Source organism: Sphaeramia orbicularis, chromosome 18 (assembly GCF_902148855.1).
Source record: "Sphaeramia orbicularis chromosome 18, fSphaOr1.1, whole genome shotgun sequence".
Taxonomy (NCBI): Eukaryota; Metazoa; Chordata; class Actinopteri; order Kurtiformes; family Apogonidae; genus Sphaeramia; species Sphaeramia orbicularis.
The window spans coordinates 21914221-21929613 of NC_043974.1; the positions used below are offsets into that span (position 1 = coordinate 21914221).

At 35.6% G+C, this 15393-nt stretch overlaps 1 protein-coding gene across 1 annotated transcript; it reads right to left on the minus strand.

The window, feature by feature from the left end:
* Positions 1–1157: 1157 nt before the first annotated feature.
* cldn7a (claudin 7a) lies at positions 1158–11188 on the minus strand. Its single transcript, XM_030162921.1, has 4 exons — positions 10966–11188; positions 4748–4912; positions 1432–1516; positions 1158–1338 (listed from the first exon to the last, which is right to left on the minus strand). Exons 1-4 carry the CDS (start codon positions 11186–11188, stop codon positions 1170–1172), a joined length of 642 nt encoding a protein of 213 aa, XP_030018781.1. The 3' UTR covers positions 1158–1169.
* Positions 11189–15393: the final 4205 nt, after the last annotated feature.

A 15393-nucleotide genomic window follows, 5' to 3' on the forward strand; every position in this document is an offset into this window, starting at 1 on the left:
ATATAAGTACAATTTTATCAATATTCTGCCTTGACTTATCATTTATACATATGCATTACAGATCAGATCTACAAAGGCACAAGCAGGATATTGTTAAAATTCCACTTAATTTTCTTTAGACATTTCAGGTTGTTCATATTTGTTCAGGTTATTCACATTTTATTGTTAAACGATAGTTTGTTAATTTAAACATTTTCATAATTTAATGTTTTTTGCACTAAATCAAAGAGAAAAAAATGGTGTTGTCATTATTTATAGGTTATTATGATATTATTTTTGACTTTGATGCCCTAACTTGCACTTTTCAAATTCATCCTGCGGGCTGGATTGGAACCTTTGGCGGGCTGGATTTGGCCTCCGGGCCGCATGTTTGACACCTGTGCTTTATAAAATTAAAACTGGGGTCGCAGTGAACTAGCAATTCTCAACGATCTACACAGGAGGAAAAAAATATTTGGACGATATAAATAGAGGCAGTCTCAACATGTGTCTCAGTAGAACATGGAAGCTATTAGAGTGATAATGGCACGGTGACTACATTATGAACTATTTCATATCAGAGCAGGGTTTGTAACAGGCTGGTATGAAGAGTTGCGAGGTCTGTAGTGAGTGTTGTAGTAAAAGGCTGGTGTGATCCGCTCACCCTACACAGTCTGCCCTGTGTGTGAAGTCACACCCTGCTTATCATTAGGTCTATTTTAGAACCAGGAACAGTTCATATAAAACACTGTATTGTCACCATGTGTCTGTGGGAGTCTATGCTGCACACACATGGGGGGGGGATTGATTACTTTCAATTACATGGCAAATGCTAATAGATGCTGGTTTTTACAAAGAGGTGCAAATGTTGGCCATAATCCACCATTTAGGCTACAATGCATGAGGTTACACCCCAAGGGCTTGTCTATTCAGTCAGGGGATCCAATTATAATGTATTTGCGAAGACCACTTGTAAACAATTGTGGAATGTTTGGACGGGGTGAGAAACATCATTTATGAAACAATCGAGGGCCACATTAAGATGAAGGGGTTATCAAAAGGCCTGCTGGAAATCAAATACATCCCGTATCAGTCTGTCTATATCTCGTATCGTCCCGTACACCTTCAGTTTTAATCCTCGCCGATGCAACAGGAGAGAAGAATGTTCTTGTCTTGTCACAGGGGCGCTCTCAGACGTATTCCTTAGCGCTGCTCGGGGGGCCGGAGCGGGAGCTGGCCATGGAGGGATATTTGGATACCTGCTTCTTTCGAGGACAAGAAGCAGCCAGCATGGCCCCGCCCAGGACGTCGAGGAGCGAACCACCCCACGCAATGAAGATGGCGGCGCCGAACTCAAACCTGTTACAAACCGGGAAAACGTGTTAATTGTGAATAGACAGCCTCTGGATAGTCGCCGCTGACGAAAAAAAAAAAGGTTTTGGAAAGACTTACTTGGTGTTGACGGGAGTGTATGGATTATAGAAAGCTCGGATCACGTTATGAGCAAACCAGGAGCACGCTACGATGGCGCACAACCCTGCAAGAACGCAACAAAGATCAATCAGTGCATCAAAAAAAAAACAAAACAAAACTAGCCCTCATGCTTTTATCTCCCTTATGTTCACCACGTGGCTAGCTATAGACTCCAGCACAATTAGCTCTTAGTTTCTGCCCTTCAGCGGCTGTTAGACCTCTTATGTCAGCGTCAGCAGACTGGACTCATCCAGTCTAATGACCTCCGGAGCACATGAGTGGGAAGGAAATGTTTTTGGGCCTGGGATCAAACTACCTCCTACATACTGTATGATGTGCAGAGGATCTAAAGCAGCTGCGTGATGCTAAGGTGAGTTTGGCCGGGTTTTAATGAAATGTTACTTACATAAGCAGGTGCAGGGTGTAATGATTTGTTTTCATCCAGAGTTTAAAAATATGAGTCACGGGTAATCTCCAAATACCCATGATGAGGTGGAAACAACACAAGTGAAGGTTCTGTTAGAAGTTACTTCACAGAGGATGGATGCTGTGTTGAGACCTTCATGACCGTGGTTAGGAGATTTTGGAGAGAGGTGTTGAAAAATGCAACAAAACAGATTTTTACGGAAGAATAGTGTTCATCCCTCAAGTAGAGTTCACAGAATTATGCACTCTAATCCAGAGGCATTACATTTACTCTGTTACATTTACTTAAGTAACTTTTTACATAAGTTGTACTTTTAAGAGTACTTTTTTTAAGAGTCCCCCAGTTTCTCTATATCTCTATCGCTCTCTCTTTTCTCCTCCTTTATTCTCGCTCTTTAACCCCAACTGGTCAAGGCAGACGGCTATCCTTCAGGAGTCTGGGTCTGCTCGAGGTTTCTGCTGTTAAAGGGAAGTTTTCCTCGCCACTGTCGCCAATCACAAGTGTTTGCTCCTGGAGGATTCTGTTGGGTTTCTGTAAACTTGATTTGATAAAGCACTTTGTGACCCTGTCTGTGAAAAGTGCTCTATAAATAAAATTTACTTACTTACTTACTTTTAATATGACACACTTTTCACTTTTACTCGAGTATATTTATGAAGAAGAAGTTACTTCTACTCCATTACAATGGTGCACATTCTACTTGTTACTTTTATTTTTGGTCATTTGTTAATGGATGAACCATTTGTTTTGTTTTGTTAGAAAGATTTCCGCCAAAAACTCACATGACTCACATGAGTTAAAGAAATTCGACAGAAGGGGACGATATGTTAAGATAAAGATATCTAGGCTAACTCATTCATTCATTCATTATCTGAACCCGTTTTATCTTCCCTAGGGTCATGGGGGTCGCTTGGAGCCTATCCCAGGTACACAGGGGCGAAGGCGGGGTACACCCTGGACATTTCGCCAGTTCATCACAGGGCTGAACATATAGAGACAAACAATCACTCTCACATTCACACCTATGGGCAATTTAGATTAACCAATTAACCTATCAGTGCATGTGTTTGGATGGTGGGAGGAAGCCGGAGTACCCAGAGAGAACCCATGCAGACACAGGGAGAACATGCAAACTCCACACAGAAGTCCCACCCCCCGTCGACTGGTGTTGGAATCGAACCCAGGACCTTCTTGCTGTGAGGCACGAGTGCTAACCACTGTACCACTGTGTCGCCCAATCTAGGCTAACTCATAAAAGTAAATAGAAATAGATGGTTCCATCATATTTCTAGTCTGTTCTTATAGAGGCAGATACTGTGCATGCTTTTTTTTTTTTAATCTAGGCTAACTCATAAAAGTAAATGGAAAAACATGCACAGTATCTGCCTCCATAAGAATAGACTAGAAATATAATGGAACCAACAACGATTACTGTGAGGTTATATTTGTAACTAGCTGTAATGTTCCCATGGATATTCTATATATTTTATTTTAACATTTCATTTATTAATTGTTGAATTTAAAAGAACAATAAATACGATGTTACTCAGGAAGTACTCAGTACTTGAGTAATTTTTTCATGAAGTACTTTTTTACTTTTACTTGAGTAATTATTTGGATGACTACTTTTTACTTGTACTTGAGTAATATGTTTCTAAAGTAACAGTACTTTTACTTGAGTCTAATTTTTGGCTACTCTACCCACCTCTGCTCTAATCCAAACATTTTCGGTTAAAAACACAGTAACGTCCCATCAGAAAGCTAACTTTAATTCATTGCCATTCCAACATTTATTTCAATATAAAGTAGCTCCTTGTTTTGGATAATCCCTTATGGTCCAACTAAAGCAAAAATGAATTTGAAAGTAAAAATTTGGGTCATTTAGCAACACTAATCTGTCAAATTGTCTCTAAAATGTACCCAAAGAGAGATTTCGAATTCTGTGTTTTGACCCTTTAGTAGTCCTGAGGGTTTATAATACAACTATTACTATATACAGTCGTGGAAAAAATTATTAGACCATCAAAAGTCATCAAAAACAATGGTTATGCAATCAAGTACTAACTCCTGTGTGTATCATGTGACTAAAACAGACAGAAAAGAAAATATGGAATGCCTAAAAGCACTGTTTTTGGTTGTACAATGCCATAGATATTGATGGAAGAACTTACGTCACGAACTTACGAACTTATTAACATTAATTTGCAACATAATATAGCAAACTATTACATGATCAAAAACTAATTAATTTAGCAAAAAAGGTCTTCATTTTGAATGGGGTCACAAGCCAAAAAAGGTTGGGAACCGCTGCCCTAAATGGTAAAAGCTGACATATTTTAAAGAGGTCATATTTTGCTAAACCCACTTTTATCAGTCTTTGGTTCATTTATTTGTGTATTTGGACCCTAATAGTTCCAAAAGTTTGCATTTGAACCCTCCAGGTGCAGCATTAAAAATGTTTTTATTTCATAGTTTTCACACAGTATATCACTTTCTGAAGATGATTTTTAAATAAATGTTTCTTTGCTTCAAAACTTAAATGCATGGTGTCCAGCTGAGTGGACATTTTTGTAACTCCACGGAAAATAGGTTCATAAAAAAAAAAATAAAAAAAAAACAACAAAAAAACAATTGCATTGTTTTTTTCATGTCTAAAGAGGAATAAAAACACTCAAGACAAAAATATTGACTGAGGTTCTCATAATTCATGATTGTTAATATCAAGTGTAATTTCTGCATTTCACAAATTCATCCCACAGGCCGGATTGGACCCTTTAGCGGGCCGGTTTTGGCCCCCGGGTCGCATGTTTGACACCTGTGCTATATGGGGACCTGGGTGTAAAGGTGTGCAGGTGTTTCCACCCTCACCTCCCACTAGAAGGATGATCCCTCCTGTCATGGCGATGCGGGACTTGCGAAGTTTGTCACCAGCTCCACAGGTGGTGCACTTCATTCCCATACAGGCCACGCCCAGCCCTGCGATGGACACGATGATGCCTACTATCATCAAGGCTCGAGTCGCCTGAAGTGAACCTGGAGAGGAGGACACACGCACAAAAAAAAGGAAAAAAAAGTGTGAAAGGTAGATTAAAAGTACTGTAATGTGCAAATGGTGAGTGGATGTTCACAAAAGACTTGAATAAACTGGTTTGTAGACCCCCCCCCCCCCCCCCCCCTGCCCAGTGAGACTTTACGGGTTGTGAATTGCATGACCCTGCCAGGACTATTTAATGTGGGCTTTTCCTGGAAGAGAAACCCTGGGATACACATGAACACACAACAGAAAACCAAACATCTCAGGGCCCGTCTTTCTGTCTCCTCCCCATGGGTTTGAGAGGTGGATGCCTGCTGAAACATTACTGTGAGAGCACTCATCTGTCACTGCCCCCCCACCCCCCCACCCAACCGCCACCACCACCACCACTTCGTCCTATAAACCTATCACGGGGAGCCCCCCCTTTTGTTACTCTCTCTCTCTCTGTGTCCACCTAGAACCAGTCTGTGCCAGTCTAGGCCATCCCTGCCCTGCCCAAACAAACAAATCACTCCAGCACCGAGGGAGGGATGGGCCGAGAGACACCGAGGGGAGGGAAACGGAGACCAGATCAAATAGTGAAGAAGAGTAGAAATGCAGATCCATTCACATAGTTGATCCCAAACCTAGTTTAGGGTGACTTTGACGTTACTCTACACCCCTCACCTGGTGCCAGAGAAGAGAACTAAAGATGTATTTATTCCATAATAGTAGTACAGATTATTGGAATACTCCCCTGCTTCGTTTACTCTTTATAAGTAAAAGCAAAGAAAGCAGATGTCATTACACTGGTCAACAACAAATTTATTGTTTAAGTTTTTTGAGCTGATTTAGGATCATTTTGGTGTGCTGAATCCAAAAATCACATTCATTTTGCTCAATCAGGTCAACTTTCTGAACTATGCTACATATTGGCTTTTTAACATTTTTGCTTACATTTATGGGCATTTTCACATCATAAGATACAAAATTCTTTCATATTTCTTGCAATAAACGAGTTCTGAAGATTTTACTTTTGCCAATTTATGATTAATGTTTTTTTTTAGTATTACAGGTGAATGAAATGACTTCAACTAGAAGATCTTGCAAAAATAAGCCTGACGTATTCTGCTACATCTGCAGTGAATACATAATAAATAACACTGGGTTACAAAAAAATGTTTTTTGCAAGTTGTCTAGGTTTTTTCAACTGAATTAGGACCATTTTGCACCGCTACATCCAAAAATGACATCTGTTTTTCTCAATCAGGTCAGGTTTTTTTGCTAATTTGATTTTGAAAAATTTGATCTTCTCACAAAATTGATGACATTTTTGTGACTTTATCGGTTGATTTTTTATATAGTTCTCACCCAAAATAGGTTTTAAGAGAAAAAAAAATCATTTTCTAACAGGATGTATTTATTACACTGGTCAACAACAAATTTATTGTTTAGGTTTTTTGAGCTGATTTAGGATCATTTTGGTGTGCTGAATCCAAAAATCACATTCATTTTGCTCAGTCAGGTCAGCTTTCTGAACTATGCTACATATTGGCTTTTTAACATTTTTGCTTACATTTATGGGCATTTTCACATCATATGATACAAAATTCTTTCATATTTCTTGCAATAAACGAGTTCTGAAGATTTTACTTTTGCCAATTTATGATTAATGTTTTTTTTTAATGTTACAGGTGAATGAAATGGCTTCGACTAGAAGATCTTGCAAAAATAAGCCTGACGTATTCTGCTACATCTGCGGTGAATACACCATTGTACCTAACAGGAATCCTGTTAGAAAATTTTTTTTTTTTCTCTTAAAACCTATTTTGGGTGAGAACTAAATAAAAAAATCAGCTGATAAAGTCACAAAAATGTAATCAATTTTGTGAGAAGATCAAATTTTTCAAAATCAAATTAGCAAAAAAAACCTGACCTGATTGAGAAAAACAGATGTCATTTTTGGATTTAGCGGTGCAAAATGGTCCTAATTCAGTTGAAAAAACCTAGACAACTTGCAAAAAACAATTTTTTGTAACCTAGTGTTATCTAGTTCCAGGGAAATGGTTTTGTTTTTCCTCTACATCACAGGTGTCAAACATGCGGCCCGGGGGCAAAATCCGGCCCACCAAAGGGTTCAATCCAGCCCTTGGGATGAATTTGTGAAATGCAAAGTTTACACTGAAGATATTAACAATCAAGCATGTCAATTCAATCTAAAATGTGTCAGAGCAGTAAAATACTATCATAATAACCTATAAATAAAGAAAACCACAAATTTCTCTCTTTGTTTTAGTGTAAAAAAGGTAAAATTACACAAATATTTACATTTACAGACTAAACTTTTACAAAAAAAATGTGAACAACCTGAAATTTTTTAACAGAATTACATGGAGTTTTACCAACAATCTGCCTTTTACTAAATGTTTTGTGTATTTGTAGATCCACTGTGGTCTGTAAGCTGTGATGTACATGTATAAATGATAAACTACGGCGTGATGTTCTTAAAATTGCACTTATTTTTCTTAAGAATTTTCAGGTTGTTCGTATTTGTTGGTGATATGTTCAAGTACAGTTCATAGATGTAAACATTTGACTTTTTTCACTCAAAAATATAAGAAAAAATGTTGGAGTTGATATTAATTATAAGTTCTTATCCTGTTATTTGTATCATTTTACTGGTCCGGCCCACTTTAGATCATATTAGTCTGTATGTGGCCCCTGAACTAAAATGAGTCTGACACCCCTGCTCTACATCTTTATTAATAGTGCAATTTGTGACTTAGCACATACAATTAATTTAGAGTTAATACTTAAACTTGCTTTTATACTCAGCAGATATGCATTTAAGGTACTAATAAAATATGATACATAATTAATGTGACCGCTAAGGGTTTTTTTTTTTTAGCTGATGAGGAATAGATGGTATGTCTTTGTATGACATATTGTAGTTGTACATGAAATCAAACCAAACTCAAAGTACAGTAGCGACTACTTTAGCATCATCCAAAACAGACAGAACCTTTTCCATTGCTGCTCCAACCCTCTGGAACTCCCTCCCACCTTCTATCCGACACTGCTCCGACCTCAACACCTTTAAATCCATTTTAAAAAGTCATTTATTTAAGATTGCTTTTAATGTTTGATTTTAACGTTTAATTGTTTTATATTCGTATACTTGCCTTTTGCACCTGCTTGTGTTTGGCTTCTGTCTTTATCTGCTGTATGTAAGGTGTCTTTGAGTTCCATGAAAAGTGCTATCCAAATAAAATATATTATTATTATTATTATTATTATAAAAATTTGCAGCATACCTGTAGTCTTTACTGCAAAGCAAATCAATATTGACCCTTACCACAGCTTATAATTTTCTCTGAATTAATGCCGGTTTTCCTGCATGACAAAGGTTACTAGGGGAGACTGGACATGTGTTGGGTGATGTACGTTAGATGAGAAGCCTATGAGGCAGCAGTGGCGTTACCATGGTCACCCCCTAGTTATAGGGGAGACCTGACAGCTAAGTAGTTAGGACACATACCACATAGACTCATTTACCCTGAATTAAAGTCACCACTTAAATTCCCAGTTGGATAGACCATCTGGTGTATGTCTTTACCTACATTCCCACTCATCAAACACCTAAACAATCTACCATACCACACTGTAACCCTTAAAGTTGGAAAACTGCTATTTTCAGAAACATTCCTCTTTTAATTTCTATTCATACACGTCACTAATAACTTTTTTCCAGGTGCAATGATTACATACTGAGACACAGTTACACTTTATTAAGAATAAATCCCATTTTAAGTCTCCAAACCCTCCATCTTTGCAAGCGTGGGTCAATAATATGTTGTCATTAATACAGATGGAAAAGCTCAGGTCTTTGAGGACCTGTTCTGTGGACACTTTCTCAAATGCTTGGACTCTGTTTCTTGCATACTTGGAGGAAGTTGGATTGGAGGGCCTCCCTAATCCGAATGACAAATGGCATGGAATAACGAATGACCTAACCCTAACCCTAGTGGTCATTCGTTATTCCATACCATTTGTCATTCGGATTAGGGAAACCCTGGATTGGACTAGGGAGTGTATTTGTGTACCAGTGACTGACTTCAGCCTCTGCCCCTCTTTCTTTCTTTCTTTCTTTCTTTCTTTCTTTCTTTCTTTGAACAAGGACTGTCTGGTTAGTTAGTTGATTGGTTGTGCACACATCTGAGCCTTTGTGATTGTTGTTGTGTTTTTTTTTGTGTATGTGTATGTTTTATATAATTGAAAACTGAAAAAAAAAATATTCTAAAAAGAATAAATCCTATTTTCACCCTCAAGTCTTTTGTGGGCAACCGTATATGGAGTAGTAAGCAACTGCCTTTACATTGTATTTTATTGTGTCAGATACTTGGGGGGAGTAGGGTATATACAAATGAAGAAGCCACATATAGATGTTTTCCTAACTCCTCTTTTAAGGCCTTTTAGAGATGGATTTATCTGATAAATATCTGTTTTCAGAGCCTTTTCTTGTTTCTCCTGGAGTTTGACTTTTATGAACACAAAGACTCATGTACCTAATCTAGAGGACAGTGTTCCATAGCGTCAGATTACAGTCATCCAGGTGAGGGATGAACCAGGTGTATCTGTAGAAGGCTGTGACACCGGTTGTATAGGCTGATATGTTAAATCAAAAATTAAATCAAAGTTTATTTACGGGGGGGCTGAAAAGTTCATAGCCTGACTAAGAAGGAGTTACTCCACAGCAATGAAACTTGGCATACATTAAATTCAACTTTTCCTGATACTAACTGCATGGTTTCCTTCCAGATAAACCCACATTGGATAAATAATTTAGGACTTTGAAAAGTAGTACTACAGACATGTCATGAAAATGCTTGCTTTTCACCCCTCCCTCATTCTCTCTCCCCCTCTTGAATTCAGCTTCCCAGTTTTGCACAGTTGATAAAGCTGGAGCATCATCCCCTATAGCAACCATGTCAGCATGAATGTCCTTGGGGGCTAACCCCTTTTTCTGCAGACATTTGATAAGACCACGGTACCACGGATGGTTCACCAAATGTCTCTGGTACTACTTTTCAGAGTCCTAAGTTATTTATCCAGTGTGGGTTTATCTGGAAGGAAACCATGCAGTTAGTATCAGGAGAGGTTGAATTTAATGTATGCTAAGTTTCATTGCTGTGGAGAAACTCCTTCTTAGTCATTCTATGAACTTTTAAGCCCCCCCCTCGTATATAGCACTTCACAACAGCATAAAGAAGCCCAAACTGCTTTACATCTAAAAGCATGATTAACCCTTTCATGTATAGTGGACAGCTATTCTACAGCTGTTCTCATATATATTCATGGATTTTTTTGTTTGTTTGTTTGTTTTTGCACATATCTTTATTAAAGTTTTAAGACACTACAAATCTTTTCTGACATGAATTGGTAACATTGTGTAGATCTCCCCTGAGCATACTCTCACCCCCAGAACTACAACCCCCTCCTCCCAGTTTTCACACAATTTATCTGTAAATACATGTTTCTTCATTTCAAAAATTAAATGCAAGGTGTCCAGCTGAATGGACATTTTTGCAACTTCATGTAAAATAGGTTCATAAGATCATTTTTATTATTATTATTATCATTATTATTATTAGTAGTATGTCTTTTTTTAACTTTATTTTTTTGTTTTTTATAGAGTTTTTGCTTATTTATTAATTAATTTATTTATTTTTCCTAAGAAATTTTTCAATTGCATTGTTTTTTTCATGCCTAAAGAGGAATAAAAACACACAAGAAAAAAAAAATTGATTAAGGTTCTCATAATTTGTGCATGAAAGGGTTCAATTATGGATGTTAGAGGCTTAGGGCTTTATTTAAGGAGAATACATGATCACCTGTGCGTAATGCGTAATTACGCACAGGTGATCATGTATTCTCCATGGTTTGGCTGTCCTTTGGTTTTCACTCACACCCACTTTTTAAAAGAGGCTGTGAGTGAAAACCAAAACTAACGCCTGCGTTTTTGAAGAAACATGGAAAATGTTCCTCGGATGTTCTAAAAGTGCAGGGTACTCACTGTCCAGCTGCAGAATAGAGTCGTAGATTTTACACTGGAGCTGTCCGGTGCTTTGGAACGCGCAGGACATCCACAGTCCCTGGTACATGGCCACTGCCGTGATGATGTTGTCCCCGATGTAGGCTGACATCTTCCACTGCGGCAAAATAGTCCCTATGATCAGTCCAACAATACCAATGAGGGACAGGAAAAAACCCAAGAGCTGAATTCCAGAGTTGGCCATGGTTGTCAGAAGTCTGCCTCTGATAGAAAAACTGAAATAAAGTCAATATCTCCACTTGACTTTAAACTTTGTGGAATTTTCCTACAAGATCTGATAACTATGATTAAATGACACAATAGCTGAGTAGTCGCTCCTGAGTTGTGCGTCGGGGGTCTTCTGCAAGGGGACTGCCATCCAAGACGTGGGTGACGGTGCGAAGTGGGTGTGTAATTGTCACGCTTGCTGATGCATGGTGTTGCAATGTCCTGTGGTCGTGGGGTGTTGCTGCTGAGAAATGTACCCCCCACCCACCCACCTGCTTCCCGCAAGGCGACAGGTTGTCTTTCCACTCAATGTGTGTGCTGTCTTCATTCATTTGTGTTCAACATTTTCACAGAAACATGTTGCACTGGATTTTACAGGAGCATGTTTTTAACAACAACCCTCAAAAGATGTGTGTTTCCTTTTATTTGTGTAAGTCTATATGTTTCCACTTATACATACAATTAATAATAATAATAATAATAATAATAATAATAATAATAATAATAATAATAATAATAATAATAATAATAATACATCCGTTTTCTACTGCTTATCCGTAATAATAATAATAATAATAATAATAATAATAATAATAATAATAATAATAATAATAATCCATCCATCCATTTTCTACTGCTTATCTGTAGTAGTAATAATAATAATAATAATAATAATCCATCCATCCATCCATCCATTTTTTATTGCTTATCTGTAATAATAATAATAATAATAATAATAATAATAATAATAATAATAATAATAATAATAATAATCCATCCATCCATCCATCCATTTTCTACTGCTTATCTGTAATAATAATAATAATAATAATAATAATAATAATAATAATAATAATAATAATAATCCATCCATCCATCCATCCATCCATCCATTTTTTACTGCTTATCCGTAATAATAATAATAATAATAATAATAATAATAATAATAATAATGATAATAATAATAATCCATCCATCCATTTTCTACTGCTTATCTGTAGTAGTAGTAGTAATAATAATAATAATAATAATAATAATAATAATAATAATAATAATAATAATAATCCATCCATCCATCCATCCATTTTTTATTGCTTATCTGTAATAATAATAATAATAATAATAATAATAATAATAATAATAATAATCCATCCATCCATCCATCCATTTTCTACTGCTTATCCGTAATAATAATAATAATAATAATAATAATAATAATAATAATAATAATAATAATAATAATAATAATAATAACAATAATAATAATAATAATCCATCCATCCATCCATTTTCTACTGCTTATCTGTAGTAGTAATAATAATAATAATAATAATAATCCATCCATCCATCCATCCATTTTTTATTGCTTATCTGTAATAATAATAATAATAATAATAATAATCCATCCATCCATCCATCCATCCATCCATCCATCCATTTTCTACTGCTTATCTGTAATAATAATAATAATAATAATAATAATAATAATAATAATCCATCCATCCATCCATTTTTTACTGCTTATCCGTAATAATAATAATAATAATAATAATAATAATAATAATAATAATAATAATAATAATAATCCATCCATCCATCCATTTTCTACTGCTTATCTGTAGTAGTAATAATAATAATAATAATAATCCATCCATCCATCCATCCATCCATTTTTTATTGCTTATCTGTAATAATAATAATAATAATAATAATAATAATAATAATAATAATAATAATAATAATAATCCATCCATCCATCCATCCATTTTCTACTGCTTATCCGTAATAATAATAATAATAATAATAATAATAATAATAATAATAATAATAATAATAATAATAATAATCCATCCATCCATCCATTTTTTACTGCTTATCCGTAATAATAATAATAATAATAATAATAATAATAATAATCCATCCATCCATCCATTTTTTACTGCTTATCCGTAATAATAATAATAATAATAATAATAATAATAATAATAATAATAATAATAATAATAATAATGATGATAAAGTTTATTTATATAGCACTTTTTGCAGAGAGATTTCACAATGTGCTTTATAATAACATAAGAAGTAAAATACATGGACAAAAACAAAACAAAACACACAACTACAAACATAAACAGGCATAAAAATATAAAACCAAAGGGCCATAAAACCCACCCCTAAATAAAAGCCTGTCTAAACAAGAAGATCTTCAGTTGCTTTTTGAAAGACTCAGTGAAATGTGTGTGTGTTGACAGTATTCCCACTGACCCAGATACTTGTGTAAGTCAGTCCTGTGTCTTGCAGTGTCGTCCCAGCTGCCCTTTGACTGTCCACATCACAAATCACTGACTCTGAGCAGATTAATGTTCCCTACTCTCAGTGATGTGGTAATGAGATCAACCGTGGAGCACGAAGGTGAAACAATTTACTTATTGTATCAGTGTGTTATTAAAGAGAGGATGTTAGTGTTACTGCATTGACTCATTTGCAATCTGGGCTTCAGTTTGGAGTTTTACTTCTGTCTGGGAATGTTGAAGGAAACCAATAATCTCTCACATTAAGAATTTTCAGCAGCTGCGTCGTCGATGATGATGTTTTTAAGGCGTTCTTTTAGTTTTACAAGTGTTATTATGAAGGTATACCTGATCACATTGTAGCCTATTTTGATGTCATTTTTTTGCTACTTATGTAGTCTATTTAGATTCTTACTCTTACACTTATTAATTTACTTATTCCATTTTTACACAGTAGGTATCTCTGTTTCTCTGGTCTCTCATTTCTGTCAACATTCGCTGACAAAAAAAAACCAAATGAAGACATTATGTAACACTTACATTTGGAGAAAATCAAATTTTCACTAAAAAATAACGTGAAGTTCTTTTATTCAATTTGGCAGCCCCTTATAGATTACTTTAATATTAAATAAGTGTTTAAATAAGTTTTTTTTGTGTGTGTATGTGTACATGTGAGTGCAAGTGTAGTGTTCTTGTTCTGACACACATATATTTGATACTATATATGACTTTTTTTATTGTCATTGTTCTAATTTCAATATAGAGTTAAAAAAAAAAGAACAGTAACAAAAAAACAAATTGCCATTAACTTTTGTTTACCACATGATGCACATTCGGTGTCATAATAAATGTCTAAATATCTATTTCTGTCCATGATTTTATTCGTTTTGGTCCAAAATCACGTGCTGATGATGGAGAGTCAGACCACTACATGAAAACGTCCCAGTGTTTCTCAGTGAGGTTTAGTTCTTGGACTCTGTGGGGGCCAATCCACATGTGAAAATGATGTTTAATGCTGCCTGGAGCGCTCTTTCACAAGTCAGATGAGCCTGATGAGTCCTGGTGTTGTCATCCTGGAATTTTCCTGTGTCCAAAAAAAAAAAAAAAAAAAAAATCCACTGATGGAAAAACCAGTTCAGTATTTTTTAGTTGTCAGGTGACCTCATCATCATTATTATTATTATTATTATTATTATTATTATTATTATTATTATTATTATTATTATTATTATTATTATTATTTAACCAGGAAAAAGGTCCTTGAGATTAACTTTTTCAAGAGCGGCCTGGCCAAGACAGCAGCAGCAGAAGTTACACAAAATGTAAATCACATCCATACATCCATATACACAATGAAAGTCAGTACTAAAAATAAACTTAAAACTGATAAGGACATAGATATAAAACATCACCATTATTTTAAAAGGTACTAAAAGTATAACAACAATGTTCCTTAAAAGCATCTCAAAGCTAAACCCAATTTAATCAATTAGAAAAACATCTACACCCACATTTGTCTTTTTCCCATTGATTTAAAATGACTTTGAATGTACTAAAAGAGACCAGTTCCTTCAGTTTAATGTCCTTCTGTAGGTTGTTCAGGGCAGTGGGAGCAGAATATTTAAAAGCTTTCTTTCCTAGTTCTGTTCTGACTTTTAGAACCCGTAAAAATAACAGATCCTGGGACGGGAGAGTGTAATTATTCAAGTCATTCCAACAAATGTAGACCCCCAAAAAGGATGGAAGCAGACCTCGTATGCATTTATATCCTGTCCTTTATTTCAGACATACAACGTTGCTGAACCTAGACCTGACCAACGGAATCAAGCCCTGTCCCCACAGAGTTGTACAGTAGACGCTAGGCATGATGGGTAAATCATTTCATCCACTT